Genomic DNA, 16,559 nt, shown 5'->3' on the forward strand with positions numbered 1-16,559 from the left:
AGGTGATGGTCTTTCGTGTCTGCTATTCAACATCGCTTTGGAGGGGTAATACGAAGAGCAGGGATTAACACGAGTGGTACAATTTTCAATAAGTCCGTCCAGCTATTTGGTTTCGCCGACGACATAGATATTATGGCACGTAACTTTGAGAAGATGGAGGAAGCCTACATCAGACTGAAGAGGGAAGCCAAGCGGATCGGACTAGTCATCAACACGTCGAAGACGAAGTACATGATAGGAAGAGGTTCAAGAGAAGACAATGTGAGCCACCCACCGCGAGTTTGCATCGGTGGTGACGAAATCGAGGTGGTAGAAGAATTTGTGTACTTGGGCTCACTGGTGACTGCCGAAAATGACACCAGCAGAGAAATTCGGAGACGCATAGTGGCTGGAAATCGTACGTACTTTGGTGGTACGAGGTAGTGGTCGGATTCAATATTCGCACTGCGGTAAGTGCGGACGTTCGTGATGTCGGAGAAGAATTTACCGTCGATTAGAACGTGGTCGATTTGGTTTTCCGTTTCTTGGTTAGGTGATTTCCATGTGGCCTTGTGGATATTTTTGCGGGGAAAGAAGGTGCTTCGGACTACCATTCCGCGGGAGGCTGCGAAGTTTATGCATCGTTGGCCGTTGTCATTCGATACGGTGTGCAGACTATCCGGTCCGATGACCGGTCTATACATTTCCTCCCTTCCTACCTGTGCGTTCATGTCACCGATGACGATTTTAACGTCCCGCAGTGGGCATCCATCGTATGTCTGCTCCAACTGTGCGTAGAACGCTTCTTTCTCGTCGTCGGGTCTCCCTTCTTGTGGGCAGTGCACGTTGATGATGCTATAGTTGAAGAAACGGCCTTTAATCCTCAGCTTGCACATCCTTGCGTTGATTGGCTGCCACCCAATCACGCGTTGGCGCATCTTACCCAGCACTATGAAGCCGGTTCCCAGCTCGTTGGTGGTGCCACAGCTTTGGTAGAAGGTAGCCGCTCGATGCCCGCTTTTCCACACTTTCTGTCCTGTCCAGCAAATCTCCTGCAGTGCCACGACGTCGAAGTTGCGGGGATGTAATTCATCGTAGATCATCCTGTCGCAACCTGCGAAACCTAGCGACTTGCAATTCCATGTTCCAAGCTTCCAATCGTGATCCTGTATTCGTCGCCTAGGTCTTTTCCGATTATATCGAGTCGCATTATCTCTTATATTGTTCGTAATGATTGGTTTTCTAGGCGGCTTATTGGGCCTGCGCAAACCTCCTGTCTCGTCGGAGGGCCGTCGTGTCAGGGCTGTTTAGCGTCCCACCTAACACCAGGACTTGGGCTTGTGCGCTTTGAGTGCCACACGGTCGCTTTGGTGGGGCCTACTTGCGGATACATGCAGCTTTTTATAGAGGTTTAACAGGGCCCACTGTCAAACCCCACCACATCCTAGGCAAGCCCCACAACTCGCAGATGGCCTGGGGAGGGATCGTCAAGCCCTTGGACATAGTCCCTGCTGCCCCCATGGTGGCTGGAAATCGTACATATTTTGGACTCCGCAAGACGCTCCGATCGAATAGAGTTCGCCGCCGTACCAAACTGACAATCTACAAAACGCTCATTAGACCAGTAGTCCTCTACGGACACGAGACCAGGACGATGCGATGCTCGTGGAGGACCAACGCGCACTTGGAGTTTTCGAAAGGAAAGTGCTGCGTACCATCTATGGTGGGGTGCAGATGGCGGACGGTACGTGGAGGAGGCGAATGAACCACGAGTTGCATCAGCTGTTGGGAGAACCATCCATCTTTCACACCGCGAAAATCGGACGACGAATGTCGGACAGTAACCCGGTGAGAATGGTTCTCGACAACGATCCGACGGGCACAAGAAGGCGAGGTACGCAGCGGGCAAAGTGGATCGATCAGGTGGAAGATGACTTGCGGACCCTCCGTAGACTGCGTGGTTGGCGACGTGTAGCCATGGACCGAGCCGAATGGAGAAGACTCTTATATACCGCACAGGCCACTTCGGCCTTAAGTCTGAATAAATGAACGAGGACATTCCAACCCAGATTGAATTTACAGCCCCATTTTCAAAAATCAGCACCAAGAAACATATTCAGAGTTTCAACATGAAATCTTCTACACTTCAAGTAATCATACATCTAATTGGCGGTCGGATCTCGGATACAACCTTCTACTTTTTTCAAAGCAGTTAGTACAACAAGGCCTACATTACTTATGATATTTTCACTATATTACTAAAAATGTTTAAATTTTATATTGTTCGTTTAGAAGTTTATTTCATATACACACAGTAATAATTAAATTGAAATTATACCTTTCAATTCCCTGAAGCGCTGAGATCATTTTCATAGCACTTCTTCCTGTGCGTGTACAAATGTGGTGCGCAGTTGAAAATCTTCCCGCACTTGTCACACTTATGCGTCTTGTCCGAGTGCCGATAGAGCCGATGTTTATAATAGGCTCGCTGATTGAGGAACCGTTCTGGACAATCATCACATCGAATCATGGTAGTCTTATGGTCTGGGTGGGTATCGTCAAGGTGAGCAATCAGTTTGCTTTGGAGGAAGAAAGACTGGTCACACACTGGACACGGCATATGCCGAGAAGCTCTCGTTTTTTTCACATTATCTGAGGAGTTTTGATTCTTCGGGTGCGGTTTTATACCCATGTGAACCAGAGAGACGTGTTTCTCGAGAGATGTTGTGTGAACGAATGTGGCATCACAAAGTTCACAGGGATGTGGTTTTCTTGCCTTTCTTGGTCTTATAGTGCCATCAGGAATTTTGCGCCTTGAGGGTGCTTTTATACCCATATGTACCCTGGAAACGTGTAGTTTGAGATTCGTAGACTGATTGTAGGCGGCATCACAGAGTTTGCAAGTATATGGCTTTTCCTTAGTATGGATAAGCATATGACGCTGCAAGTTAGCACTGTTGCTGTACTTTTGGCCACAGATCGTGCAAACGCATTTCTCATCAAGGTGAATATTACGTACATGTTCGTTGTAATGTCGGGGTTTGAACCACTTGGCGCAGAGGTGGCACAATATCTGCTCGGTGTCCGTCTGGTGTGCATTTAGCTGGTGAACGTGAAGCGTTTGAGCCCTGTCGAAAGTTTGTGGGCAAAGATGGCAATTGTAGACAGACTTAGTATGATCGGCAAAGAAAGGATGTTCTGGTAGACTGTCGCTGTCACTATCACTAATGCTATTGTCTTCTTGGTTAGATGAATCTTGTTTTATATCGATTAGAGGCTCAAGAATAGTTCTGTATTCTGCATCATCTACGTTATCTGATTTTAGTTTCGTCATCAATTTCTTTTTTCGGGCATTTTTTTGTTGCATACGTAATTGATTAACCTTATTCTTTCTCGCTGGCCTCAAAATATTACGAAGTACACGATCACGTTTAACATCTTCATATTGCATAGAGCTAAAACAATAAAAAAAACGATTAATCCACCCAACGGTTTTAGTGCCTTTCTCGTTCAAAAAATTAAAAAAAAAACCAGATTAATCTACCTAGCGGTGATGGTGCCTTTATCGTGCGTTGAAAAAATAGTGTTTCCTAAAAAAAGTATTTTGGCCATAAACTTCTGAGTTATAGTCCGATCCGGCCAATTTTCTATAGAAAACAATGGGACATAATTCTGCGCCGAATGCAACTTGTTGTGAGCAAATCGGTTGAGGGTAAGTGCCTACAAATGAGCTAGACTTTTTAATGTGCTTTTTGCCTTTCTCGTACAACAAAGTTGTACCGAAAAGGCTATCATTTCACTCCGAAAACGACCTTTTTATCTAGGACTCGTAGACCCTAGTGTTATATATCAATCGACTCAGCTCGACGAACTGAGCAAATGTCTGTCTGTCCGTGTGTGTGTCCGTGTGTGTGTGTGTGCGTATGTGTGTGCACACTAAAACATTAGCCAACTTTTCTAGTACTAAACCTTAATCGATTTTACCGCAGCAAGTTGCATTCGATGGAGAATGTTTTCTTTTTGTTCACTATTGAATTTCAAAACGGTTGAACTTCGCAAAAAATAGTAAATATTCAAATAGTTATCACGTATGATTATTTCGGTATGAAATGCTCTCGGATGACAAGGTTATGTTCTCCCAAGACACAATTCGAAACTGACAGCATTCAGTTTTATAACAAGTTCAGTCTCAGCATCATGATGTCATATGAAAAGGCCTTTTCCATCGTACACCGGAAGAAAAAGTAGCTACACAGAAAAACATAAACCCATAATGAGGTAAAAAATACCCATTTTAAGGTTTTATGCGCGGCAAAATTGGAATACTATTGTACTTCCAGTTGAAAACCGAAGTGAGCTCTCGCGACAATCGAGTTTTCTCCCGTTTCCTTTTGTCGCAACTACGTCGCGACTAGTGCGCATCATGGCGCACGGTGGTGGCATAGATGCGCACTAGTCGCAATGCAGTTGCGACATCAGGAAATAAGGAAAAACTCAATCGTCGCGAGAGCTCACTTCGGTTTTCAACTGGAAGCACAATAATTTTGGGAGTACTTTTAAATTATAGATAGTGGAATATATTAGAGCAAGATTACCGGTGGTGAGTTTAAGCCGTTTGGCAGCGCTGTATCATACTTGACACTTTACCGGTCGCTACTAAACGCGCTGCTATAACAGCAGCGCGACTGACATGTGACCAAATTTGGTAGCGCGATAAGAGCGCTGCTATTTGATGAACTGTCAATTGTCAAACGTCACCGGTACGGAATACAGCAACCAAATTGAGAGCCGAAAATAGTGACCAATACGGAAACGAGTGACGAAACTAAAATGAGAGCGCTGCGCGGGTGATTAAAATGCTCGCGACCGATAATGATGCTCTTATAGATAGTGGAATATATAGATGAGCGAAGATAAATCTTCTGTCTCCAAACGAACTGTCAAACGTGTCTCCAAACGAACATGACGTCACGATTTCAATGAAAAGGTTAAGGGCTGTGACGTCATATGCACGTGTGCACGGGCAAAAAAATCGACTCAGCCATGCTTTCGCTCATCTATAGATTCTACTATCTATATTTTAAATCAATTTAAAGAATATTGGAGTCTGTTCAAATATTACGCTTTGTTACGCAAAATATAGCGGTGGGGGTCCTTCGAAATATTGTTACGCGGAAGAAGTTATTTGCAAAGAGAAAAAAAATGTATTCCAAAAATATTCATTATCTTTAAAAAGGCATGAATTATACAATAGATAATAATTTATTGCATCGTCGAGGGAACCTTCAAATTCTACAAAAATTAGGATCTTTTTCATAAAATAGCATTTGTTATGCGTTACTCATAGGGGTGGGGGTGGTTCTGAAAATTGTAACGGATTGTTACGAGGGGGTGGGGGGTTCTCAAAAACAACATTTTCCACGTTACGTAATATATGAGCAGGTCCTTGCGCTTACCTAAAAAACGCGATCCTTTATATTTATTATTACCGAGGGGTATTTTTCACGTTTTCGAAATTGTATACAGTATCCTCCCGCTGATCCTTAACTAACTTGATAAAAGATATTTTAGTTACTACACTCAGAAATAGAAAAAACCTATAATAGTATAAAAATTAATCTTTTTTTATATTTGCAAAGTTTATTCTAGGCTTAGTTTAAAAAGTAAGCTATTCAAAAATATAATATAATCTACCAACGAATAAGGCAACACTATTTTACTAACGCATTGATCGCCTTGTGATATTTATTGAAAGAGGTTGAAAGCACATTTTTTCCATCTACTGCAAACAATTGTTCATGTTCCTTCATTATTTAAAGTGGCGTTGACTGGACCCGGATCTGTTCCCACATTATCAACTGCCACCGAATCAACGATAACCCACCATCTTTTGATATGTTTGCTATACGATGTTTTAGAAGACGCAAAATAAAGGTAAGCTCAAAAATGGTTTTCGACGAAATTATCGCTTATAGTGCTTATTTTTAGAAAACGATGCTTCCGGCACGTTGTTCGTTCCAATACGTTTCCGGCGGATCCGTAAGAACTAACTATGAAAAGGTTACGCTAAGTCACCAACGAAGGGTCAGGGAACATCTTACGCCAACCAGAAATGATCGTGGAGCCATCGGGTGCGATGCCAGCAGTCAGAAAATGGATCTGCGGCACTTTGACCAGAAAAATATAAATCGATCTTTTGTTTTGTTGCGTTGCCCACTCGGTTGCTCATATCGCCTCGAAACATTTTTTGTTTAAAAGTTTTAAGTATAGTACATATTTTGTATACCCTTGAAAAATAAAATTTTTCTGAAATGTTTCAAAGCTGTTTGTTATTTTTGTAAACAGTAAAAAGTTCAAAACAAAAATAAAATTAGGCCGGCAAATACTAGTTTTAATATACTCGCTTTATACTATTGTCTTATAAATGAAAGTTATACTAATCAAGTATAGCCTGCACTTAAACGAAGACGGGGTCAACCAGGCGAATAGCGATTTAGAATGACTTTGAATCTATTTAGTATAGATTTTTCTCAGAGTGTAGATAAAGATTGTCGCTGTCGTCGCTGTCCGGACCATATTTTGCTGGCGAGGATAGGGGATCTAAATATCAATGAAGGAAAAATACATACGATTTGACAGTTTAGTACCACACATGTTTCGGACAGCAGAACAAAGGGAACCGAAGCGACAATCTTATCGGCGCCTTCTGGTGACAATGTCATACGAATCATTGTTTCTTGTAACATTTTCGCAAGATGGTGGTAGAGGAGTTGAACGATGGATTTTTCAGAAAAATGTTCAAGCTCGAGCATTTTAATCACTTGCGCAGCGCTGTCATTTTAGTTTCGTCAGTCGTTTCTGTATAGCTCACTATTTTCGGCTTTCAATTTGGTTGCTGTATTCCGTACTGGTGACGTTTGACAGTTTATCAAATAGCAGTGCTCTTACCGCGCTACCAAATTTGGTCACCTGTCAGTCGCGCTACTGTTTTAGCAGCGCGTTTAGTAGCGACCGGTAAAGTGTCAAGTAATGATACTCCGCTGCCAAACGGCTAATACTCTCGCCCGGTAATCTTGCTCATCACAGTCAAATTTGAATTTAATTAGTAATTTCATTTTTCATATTATTTTATTATCATAAATGTTACCCGTAACAGAACTAAGCAAGTCCGCCCACCCCCCAGACAAACCGTACATTTTGGGTCTGTCTCATTTGGAGAATTAAACTTAAAAGTGACAGGTCGCAAATTAAAAAATCACCCGGTCATAAGAATGGCTGGTGCTACCCAGCAATTCCAATAAGACATCGATGGAAAATGATTCGATATCTGTCAAAAGTAATCTTGCTCTGCGAGCAGGGTTATTCGATAATTATTGAAATGTCACTATTAAGTTTAAATTCAGTTTAATTATCCAAATAAGACAGACCCTTACACGGAGAAATGGGATACCCCAGAAGTGGGTGTTTTTTGTCACCCACCTAGAAAATAACCCATAAGGTGGGTAAAGTGCCTTTACCCATATGTGGGTAAAAGGTTTGTACGTCAAAACTGATGTTTACTTTTCACCCATCTCCTCGAAAATGAAATTTATCCAATGAAAGTAATTTATGAAAAATACCCATTTCGCCAAAAAATTTAGCGGATTTTTGAATTTGGTAATTTGGTAATTGAATTGAAAAAATAAAATTACATATAACACAAACACGTCATTAATTTATTGCTGCTTTGTAGTAAAATTTGCATGTTAAAGTTTCCAATAAACTATTTTAACAAGTCTAAAACTAAAATTATTTGGCAATGCCTTGGTCTTTAGGTCCTTGGGTCGTGGTCCGAGTCCATCTGATGGAAGCCGGTAAATTAATTTGTAGACATCTCGGTTATTGTTTTCACATCTCGCAGAGCCGGTGATAATCTACGGAAATTACGAAATTAATCTCTACATATGGAGTCAGGGATATTTGATAACAGCCATAATATCTGAGATATACACACTCAGTTTTTATTTCTGCAGCTCGGCAAAAATCAGCACAGCCGTGCGCCAGCAAAATAAATAACTGATATTCCGGCAAAAATAGCGTTTGTTAGCTGATTTTCGGCAAATTATTTTCTGATTATCAGCTATTTTGACAGAAATCTCGGCAAAAAACATGTTTGCTGGGGCACGGCTGTGCGATTCTCGGTAAAAGTTCAACATTTTGCTGAGATCCCGGTAAAAAAATTAATTGTGTAGATACACTTACTCCCAAGGTAATTAAAAGGTGCACTATCCTGTCTAACATCTTGTAAAGAAAATCCTGTGATTACACTCTGTTTATGATAAAATATCTCAATTTTATGCGCGTTAGTTCAAATTGCAGACGACGTATTAATTGTTTTTTTCAAACATAATTATAAGTATTTTTTCATCCATAAAAGAGTAGAAAATACCCATGTTCCGCAGACAGCAGGGCTGTCTGAAGATGGGTTTTTGCATACCGTGGACCCCCGGTAATATGACCGCTTTTAATCTGAACACTTTTTAATTTGAACCCCGTTGGTTTGAACATCGTTCAAATTAAAAATGGTTCAAACGTCATTTAGCACGTGGAATCGAGAGAAGATGAATAAAACATCGTGAAACGGAACGCAGAATCAAAACAAACCAGCAAAGAGAGCGGCCACCCGGATAAAAATATACAGTAACTTTTTTGGCTAAATCCATTCAAATATGATTATTTCTATTGTAAATAATACAATCTACTGTTCACTTACTGTTCATCTTTGGCCAATAAAAGAAGCCTCTATTGTACGTACTATAGAAGTACAATAAATTTGATTGTAATCAATACAATTTATAATATTTTTATTTTTTGTTATTGTTGAGAATTTTCTACCGCAAATTTCATCAAATTTAAAAATTATCTGTTTTCTTAAATCTGGAAAATATTGTATTAGTTAAACAAATATATTTTTCCAATATTTATTGTGTTGATGAAATAACGGTTGGAAATAATAAAACTACAATAGATTCAATTTAATGGCAAAGCCAAGGGGGAACACACATAAATAATTTTTTAAATCATTCAAAAGATTTAAAATACAAACAAAAATATATCAATCATATATAATATATATATAAAATATTTCAATGATTGGGATGCATTTTTTTTTTTAAATTTTCTCGCCGTGAGGATGTTTTTTTCCGTGTGGTGAGAAAATTGATAAAAGAAAAAAAACAAAACATAAACAACTCCCAGTTGTTCTCAGTGATATTTATTTATTGGCGGTCCTGTTCGTCGTGCTGCAGCCCCGGAGACTCCGTCGGATGCCAAATCCGGTGTTCTTGCTGATCAGGAATGTCTCACCGTGCGTGGTAAGGAAAGATGAAAATAAGTTAGAAATCGTAGTTTTTCATCGAACTTTTTTTTTTCAGATTCGGTAAAATTTTTCGCTATTGGTGTTCTTCAACTTGAAGGTGGATGCCGTCCCAGGAGAAGAATCGTAAATAGGATATTGATTACCAGCTGAGACGTGCTAGCCCGCAGATGACGATCGACAGTGACCCAATCTATCCCTCGATCAATTCGGTCAACATGATGGCAAGCCGATCGAATTAGGTTTGTAACGCTTGGGCTCTGCTGTGTGTTTTGCGTCCCATCAGGAAACTTAGTCCGATTTCCAGGCCGGAAAGGGTTTCTTTTCTATACACCACGTCCAAGAGTATCTCTGACTGATATCGCTGGGAATGATCGGAGTCCTTCCAAGGTTTTGAATTGAATCACTCAGCGTGTTCAAATAGATTTTTTTGTACCTTCCACTGTTAAGACATCGCACATAGGCCCTGGCCTCGGAATAATGTTGATAATACAAAATTACACAGAATTCTCTTTCAACGCTATTTTTTTTCGATCGTGTTTTTGGTCTTGCGACTTGTCAATTTACTACCAAAATCTCTGCAATAAGTTCCTAAAAATCCAAAACATTTCAAAGATTGGGTCGTATTTATTATACAATCAACAATATAGAAAAGCGCGAAACTGAGAAAATGTAGATTGTGTTGAAAAAAGAATTCTATGTAACTATAAATAATCTTCAATGAATCATCCTAAAAACATTTCATTGTTACACTACTAAAAATCCACACATATTTATTGGCAAAAATCCATAGATTTAACTTATTATGTACATCAGCGCACACATAACCATTCCCCACGCGAACTACTAATAAAATATATATCCAAATAATCTTCATGTGTGGTCTCGAATTAGCAATTATTTAATTTATGTGTGGTTTTATATCGATTATATTAGGGTGGAGCTATTGCAAAAATTTATAACGCCGACACATATATCTTATATAGATATTTTTGGCAGTGTACTCATTAGCATTGTCTTTTTTTTCGTTTTCAGCGTCATAAATCCGCAAAACCCGGAACCGATTTTAATTTTTGCTACAAGAACGTGTTCCCTACCATCACTAGTCACAGTCAGATGCTTGATCCGACAAGCCCAGCCGCAGCAGCAGCTCAATGAGTTATCGATTGTCACAGTCCTGAAATATCAGCGAACCTGCTCCGTCAGCAGGAGCGCAAAAGGATCTAGCTTCGCTCGCCACCTATCGGAGGATCACGATGATTTCAACAATAATAATTTGGCTTAGGATCGTTTGGCCTAATAGTCGTTTGACTTGAAAATTGTTTGGCCTAATAGTCGTTTGACCTAATGGTCATTTACTCGTAGCCGCATCATATAATGAAGATAAGGCACACTTCAAATCACAAGCAGTTCTTTTTATCCACATATTGATACGGCAGTTGGGTAGAGCAATCATCCACAGTATGTCCTTATAGCAACGAGCTTGGTAGACATATGACTACCGCTTCTGCCTTGAGGGTTCAAATCCCAGGCACGTTCTAGTCTCCTCCTCAGTATCTTTCTCCAAATCTCTCATTTCAGCACTCGCTACAAATGCGGTTCATACCGTTTCCATTTGTATCCTATATCTTCAACATGACTAATCCTACAGTGACTTCATGAATTGGAAATGAACGAAAGCTCGTTTTCTACATTAAATTAGAAATACCATCAATTGCTTTGTTTCACTTTGCCCGTGGCTAATGCAGAGGTATATCTCTTGCAGGTAATCGGCTTGCAGTGGCTCTTGGTTCTTTAAAGAACAGCTGTCTAGTCAAACGGCATTATGCCAAACGACTTTAAGGTAAACGTGGCACAATCATTGTTAACCTGTGTTGATTGTGTTGATGACTATAGTTCACTGAGATGGGTATTTTATTTGTAATTTTTAAAATCGATTCCACTAATAAAAAAAAAAACAAAAAAAATTGTTTTTGTATGGTAAAACAATAAATAAAAAATAAGGAAAACATTAGAATTACAAACTTTTTTATTGTTTCGTCCGAAAAAATCATCCCATAGAAGAACAGTAAAATCCATTGTTTTGCTCTGAAATTAGTATGGAAAATTTTCAAAATTTTTATTGTAAAGATACATAACAACCCCCATTTTTTATTGTAAAAGTCCCATTTACCATTGAATCAATCGTGCAAAACAATAGACTCTCATGTGATTTAATAGTACAAATAACATTTTATTTAATGGTTTCACTAATGTAATAAATAGTGTTGTAACAATAAAATTAGTTATATTTCTATGATATTTTTTATCCGGGCAGAAACCAGTTTTTCTGATGCAAATAGAGTAACCAGAAGTTCAAATTAAAAATGAACCCCGTTAATTTGAATGAGGTACCGTTCAAATTATCGGGGGTCCACGGTACACACTTAACTCATTTCACAGTATTCGGTAAATTTTACCGAAATCTCAACAGCAGAACTGTTCGGTAATTTTTTTTACAGATTTTTTGTATTTTTTTCCATTGCTCAACTGTCAAAATCACCGAAAATCAGTTAAATTATTTACCGAACAGTTCTGATGTTGAGATTTCGGTAAATAATTTTACCGAATTCGGCGATTTATTTTAAGTGTGTACATTTAGCAAATTTTGGAATCACTCATCTTTTTGACAGCTCCATATTGCTTCCGAAAATAGGTGATTTTAAAACATTAAATCAAGCATAATTTTTCATAACGACGTATGTAACAATTATGAGGATTCGAGAAATCCTTTTCAGAAAGTTGGCAAAACTTTTTCTAAAACTGTTTTAAAACTAAATCTTTTTTCAATACTTTTTTCCGCTGGCATGCATCATTACATGACACGTAACAAGTGTGCTTCATATCATAGCTCAGTTCATTCAAGTTCACTGTGAAAAACGATAAAATTATACATACACCGGTATGGTGCACATACGTCGGTGTACATTGGTCGGTTTTCCATACACTGCCAAAAATATCTGTATAAGATATATGTGTCGCCGTTATAAATTTTTGCAATAGCTCCACCCTAATATAATCGATATACACTCAGCAAACTGGACTATCGAAATTCATAACTGGCGCCTTATGAACCTTCGACTGATTACTCCACTAACAGTGCTATTTATACGCAGTTACCTCCCCGAGTAATCAAGCGTCGATGGACGTGTGGTCTACGTACCGGCCTCCCGACCCCGACGTCCATGGTTTGAACCCAGTCTGCCGCACTTCACTTTTTTTCAAATGAAAATCATCGTTCATAAGGCAGCATATTGAAATTCATACCGATTCCTTGTGGCAAATTTTCATAAGGCGTATGATTAAAAATCATACGTCCATTTTCCTCAATGTAGAACCACACATAAATTAAATAATTGCTAATTCGAGACCATACATAAAATTTATTTGGATATATATTTTATTAGTAGTTCGCGTGGAGAATGGTTATGTGTGCGCTGATATACATCATAAGTTAAATCTATGGATTTTTGCCAATAAATATGTGTGGATTTTTAGTAGTGTAATGCACAATTGACGCAACTGCAGTTTTGTTTTGATTTGCTTTTTTGTCACATAGGTCGCTCTTAGTTCCCATATGTTACAGCGACGTATGTAACAGTAAGACTTCAAAAATAGAAATTTTGACATACGTCGATTCGTAAAAAGATTGAATTAAAGAATTTTAAGATCTAAAATCAGTAAAATCGATGCGTATTATATAAAGCCGTGTGTGATTGTCATGTTGTATTAAAAACTTTGTTTTGTTTTCTTTTGTTACATACGTCCTTATGAAAAATTATGCTTGAAATGTGTATAAGGCATTTTATGAGACGTTTGCGGTGGGCCGATTATTTACTTCTAGTGTTTTGTTTTGGTACGATTCTGCGTGAACATTCTGTTAGGTCCGAACACAAAATAATGTTTGTAACGTTTTACTTTTCATTCATGTTTTCTTCAGCATCAAATGCTTAGAATGCAATGGTATGCATAATCTAACGACACGTTTTAAGAATCATATGAAAAACTTTGTTCTAAAACCCTGGTAGACGAGAAGTAAAACAGGCAGAATTGATGATGGGACTCATCGGAATGTTCAGCGCTAAATTACCAAACAAACGGGCTCCCACAAATAGTCAAAGTAGATAAACACGAGAAAAACAGCTGTTCCGATCTGTCTCATAAAATGCCTTATTCCAAATCTCCGTAATTTGTAACGCAATATTGTGTACCCACCCACCCCTTTATGCGTTATGTAATTTGTGAATGAGTCCTTATGTTCTCCTAACCCAGAAAACAATCTGTGCGACGTTAGACACTAATTAGGGGATGTTAGTTATGTTGCAGTGCAAACATGTCCATGTTTATGATTATATGTTGCAATGCACGTTTTCTTCTTCAACGTTTTGACAGTTTATGAAAAAAAAGAACATTGTTGCTATTTCGGTAGGTCAGTTGCAGCCAAATCGAAGTCTTTTCAAAGGATTTTCCTGTAAATATCCAAACTGAGTCTATTCAACTTTGATCAATTATATCAATAAACTCAAAGGAATTGTTGGTAAGTGTTTCCTGAATTGCAAAGGCCCGCTATAATATAAAATCTGACATCAAATCAACAGGAACAGGAGCCGTTCTATGCTACAGAATGTAATTAACGAGAAGATGAAAAACGGAAATTCCATCGACGGATTTTGAAAACACCGCTTGACCGAAAAATACTTCCAGCCGAATTCTCATTTCTTCCGATCACAGAGGAAAGGTTGCAGGAATAAACGATCCGCTTATCAAATGCTGGTGCCACCAAAACTGAAACTGAAGCTTCCGGCTGAGTGCGGTATGCCACGAACTTTGTTTGTTTTGTAAGTTCATTCAGCATATGCACATTCATGCAAGATATCTACGTTGAATTTTATCTCCAGAATTCGCTCAACAATGCTGGTGCCGATCTGCTAAACCGGATCATTATTAGGAAAACAGCTGTAATCCCCTGCAGACAAAATATCAAACCGAGCGCACACCGTGAAAGAGAATCAGAAGATGGAAAAAAGGAAACACCATCGACGGATTTTGAAAACGCGGCTTGAGCAAAGATACCTGCAACGGAATTCTCCTTTCGTCCGATGGCACCGGAAAGGTCACAAGTACCAGCCACAAACGATCAGCTTGTCAATTGCGGATGCCACTGAATAGAAATTGAAACTTCCGGCTATGTACGATAGCTACAAATTTTGTTTATCATGTAAGTTCACTCTGCATATGAACATACACGGTTTTTACGTTGAATTTTATCCCAAGTATCGGTCGGTGCCGATCTGCTTCGTGGTATTCTGAGCTGTACAAACAGCTGTAATATCTACAGCTACCAGCAGACAAAAACCAATATGAGCGCGTACTGTGAAAAAGAAAGCATGTACCTAGCAGCAAACAAATGATCCAATCGTACATTTCTAAAAATAATGAGCAGCAGGATTCGATTTTATTTTGTCTCAAGGACTTGTGCACCACCACATCTCATTGAAAATGTACATAGAAACACGAATTATAAATAAATTGAACTATTCTTCAGTTATTTAGATTTACATCTAGTTGTTATTCGGTGCAAAAGTGTACTTTGTTGGTTTTAAATATTTTTCGAGCCAATAAATTCACTTTTTGCTCGTGTGACAGCTGGATGTAAATAAATCAGCATAAAAGCCCTTTTGAAACAACCCTAACAATACCCTAACCGCCCACTACGAAACATAACTAACTTCACTCTAAAGTTAGACTAACATGTTAGATCAAATCATGCAATAAACATAAACATACCTAACAAAAGTGTTGCAGATCTGTCTAATTTTAGTCTCATTTTACCCTAATGTTAGTGAGAATATTAGAGTAACTTTCTAACAGGTTACACTCATATTAGGGTCAAGTTAGAGTAACCTTCCTTGCTTAAGACACACATTCAAAACTGACAGCATAAACAAGTTCAGTCTCAGCATGATGTCACATGAAAAGGCCTTTCCCATCGTATGACACTTGTCAACTACAATTTGTGTCCGCTCCGCGTCGAAATCGTTCGCAAAAAATTGTTCGGTCGGTAACGAAAAACGTATACGTATAGTGAAATTCCCAGTTTTAGTCGCGTTCGTGATTATATGAAGCCACCATCATCGTTAAAAAGTTATCTGTGTACCAGGATTAAGCTAGTCAAGATAGACAAAATCGGAATAAACTTGGACAATATCAAGTCGCGAAAATCTCAATGGGGTGGCGAACACGGCGGTTTAAACAAATCCGGCGGCGACGATGGTCCCCGCGGTAATTCGATCCTTAACCGAAACGGTAGTGGATTCCTTCCAAACCGCAGTGCTGATCCTCTCGGTACGGTGTCTTCCAGGAACGCAACCGATGCGGTACTCAACGACCGCCAAAACTCTCACGGGGTGACGTAAACAGCGCTTGGAAACATGACATCTTTGCACACACGCACAAATCTCCTATATAGATTGTTAACCGGTGGTTACGGATCTTGTCGGCGATGGAGTGTGGACTCGGCTGCATCAAACTGATGGTTTTGAACCTGGGCTTCGGCGTGTCCTACATGCATCCACAACGTACTGAGATCTCCACGATGGCAAGGTGGCGGTGCACATAAGGATTTGACAATCGTGGTGATAGAAAACTCAGCAGCAGCAGATTGGCGAGTGTCTACACAAAAGATATTTTAGTTACTAGATAAAGATTGTCGCTTCGGTTCCCTTTGTTCTGCTGTCCGGAACATGTTGTACCAAGCTGTCAAATCGTATGGATTTTCCTTCTTTGACATTTAGCTCCCCTATCCTCGCCAGCAAAAGATGTTCCGGACAGCGACGACAGCGACAATCTTTATCTGGTAACTAAAATATCTTTTGTCTGCACGCTTCAGGCCAGAAACCATAAATATATTTAGAATAATATATATATATATATATATATATATATATATATATATATATATATATATATATATATATATATATATATATATATATATATAAACATATATTTTTTGTGATAATTAATAATATATATATAATAAATGATAAGAATAATAACATATTGCTTTCACAGTATCGTGTTTTGAATTTGACAGTTCTACAATTTATTTTCAAAAGTTCAAACTTTTAGTTGTAGAGATACGGATAACTAATAAACTCTTGATTCAACCTAAAGTTGATGAACT

At 38.9% G+C, this 16,559-nt stretch overlaps 1 protein-coding gene and 2 long non-coding RNA genes across 5 annotated transcripts in view; 2 read left to right on the forward strand and 1 right to left on the reverse strand.

Moving 5' to 3' along the window:
- Positions 1–2,252: 2,252 nt before the first annotated feature.
- LOC134221018 (zinc finger protein 92-like) overlaps positions 2,253–16,559 on the reverse strand; it is an 80,968-nt gene continuing 66,661 nt past the window's right edge. For 2 of the 3 annotated variants that reach the window (XM_062700190.1, XM_062700189.1), the window contains exon 6: positions 2,253–3,434. In XM_062700190.1, coding sequence (XP_062556174.1) covers positions 2,321–3,434 — 1,114 coding nt within the window. In that variant the 3' untranslated portion in view covers positions 2,253–2,320. Of the gene's footprint in view, positions 3,435–7,714; positions 7,893–16,559 lie in introns of those variants that run through there. The other variant, XM_062700191.1, reaches the window with a different exon arrangement.
- Positions 9,222–10,741, forward strand: LOC134221029 (uncharacterized). The gene is made up of 3 exons (XR_009982173.1): positions 9,222–9,332; positions 9,393–9,576; positions 10,370–10,741. It is a non-coding gene; the product is annotated as an uncharacterized LOC134221029 (long non-coding RNA).
- Positions 11,883–15,192, forward strand: LOC134221026 (uncharacterized). Its single transcript, XR_009982171.1, has 3 exons — positions 11,883–13,910; positions 13,972–14,211; positions 14,272–15,192. It is a non-coding gene; the product is annotated as an uncharacterized LOC134221026 (long non-coding RNA).

Source organism: Armigeres subalbatus, chromosome 3 (assembly GCF_024139115.2).
Source record: "Armigeres subalbatus isolate Guangzhou_Male chromosome 3, GZ_Asu_2, whole genome shotgun sequence".
Classification (NCBI taxonomy): Eukaryota; Metazoa; Arthropoda; class Insecta; order Diptera; family Culicidae; genus Armigeres; species Armigeres subalbatus.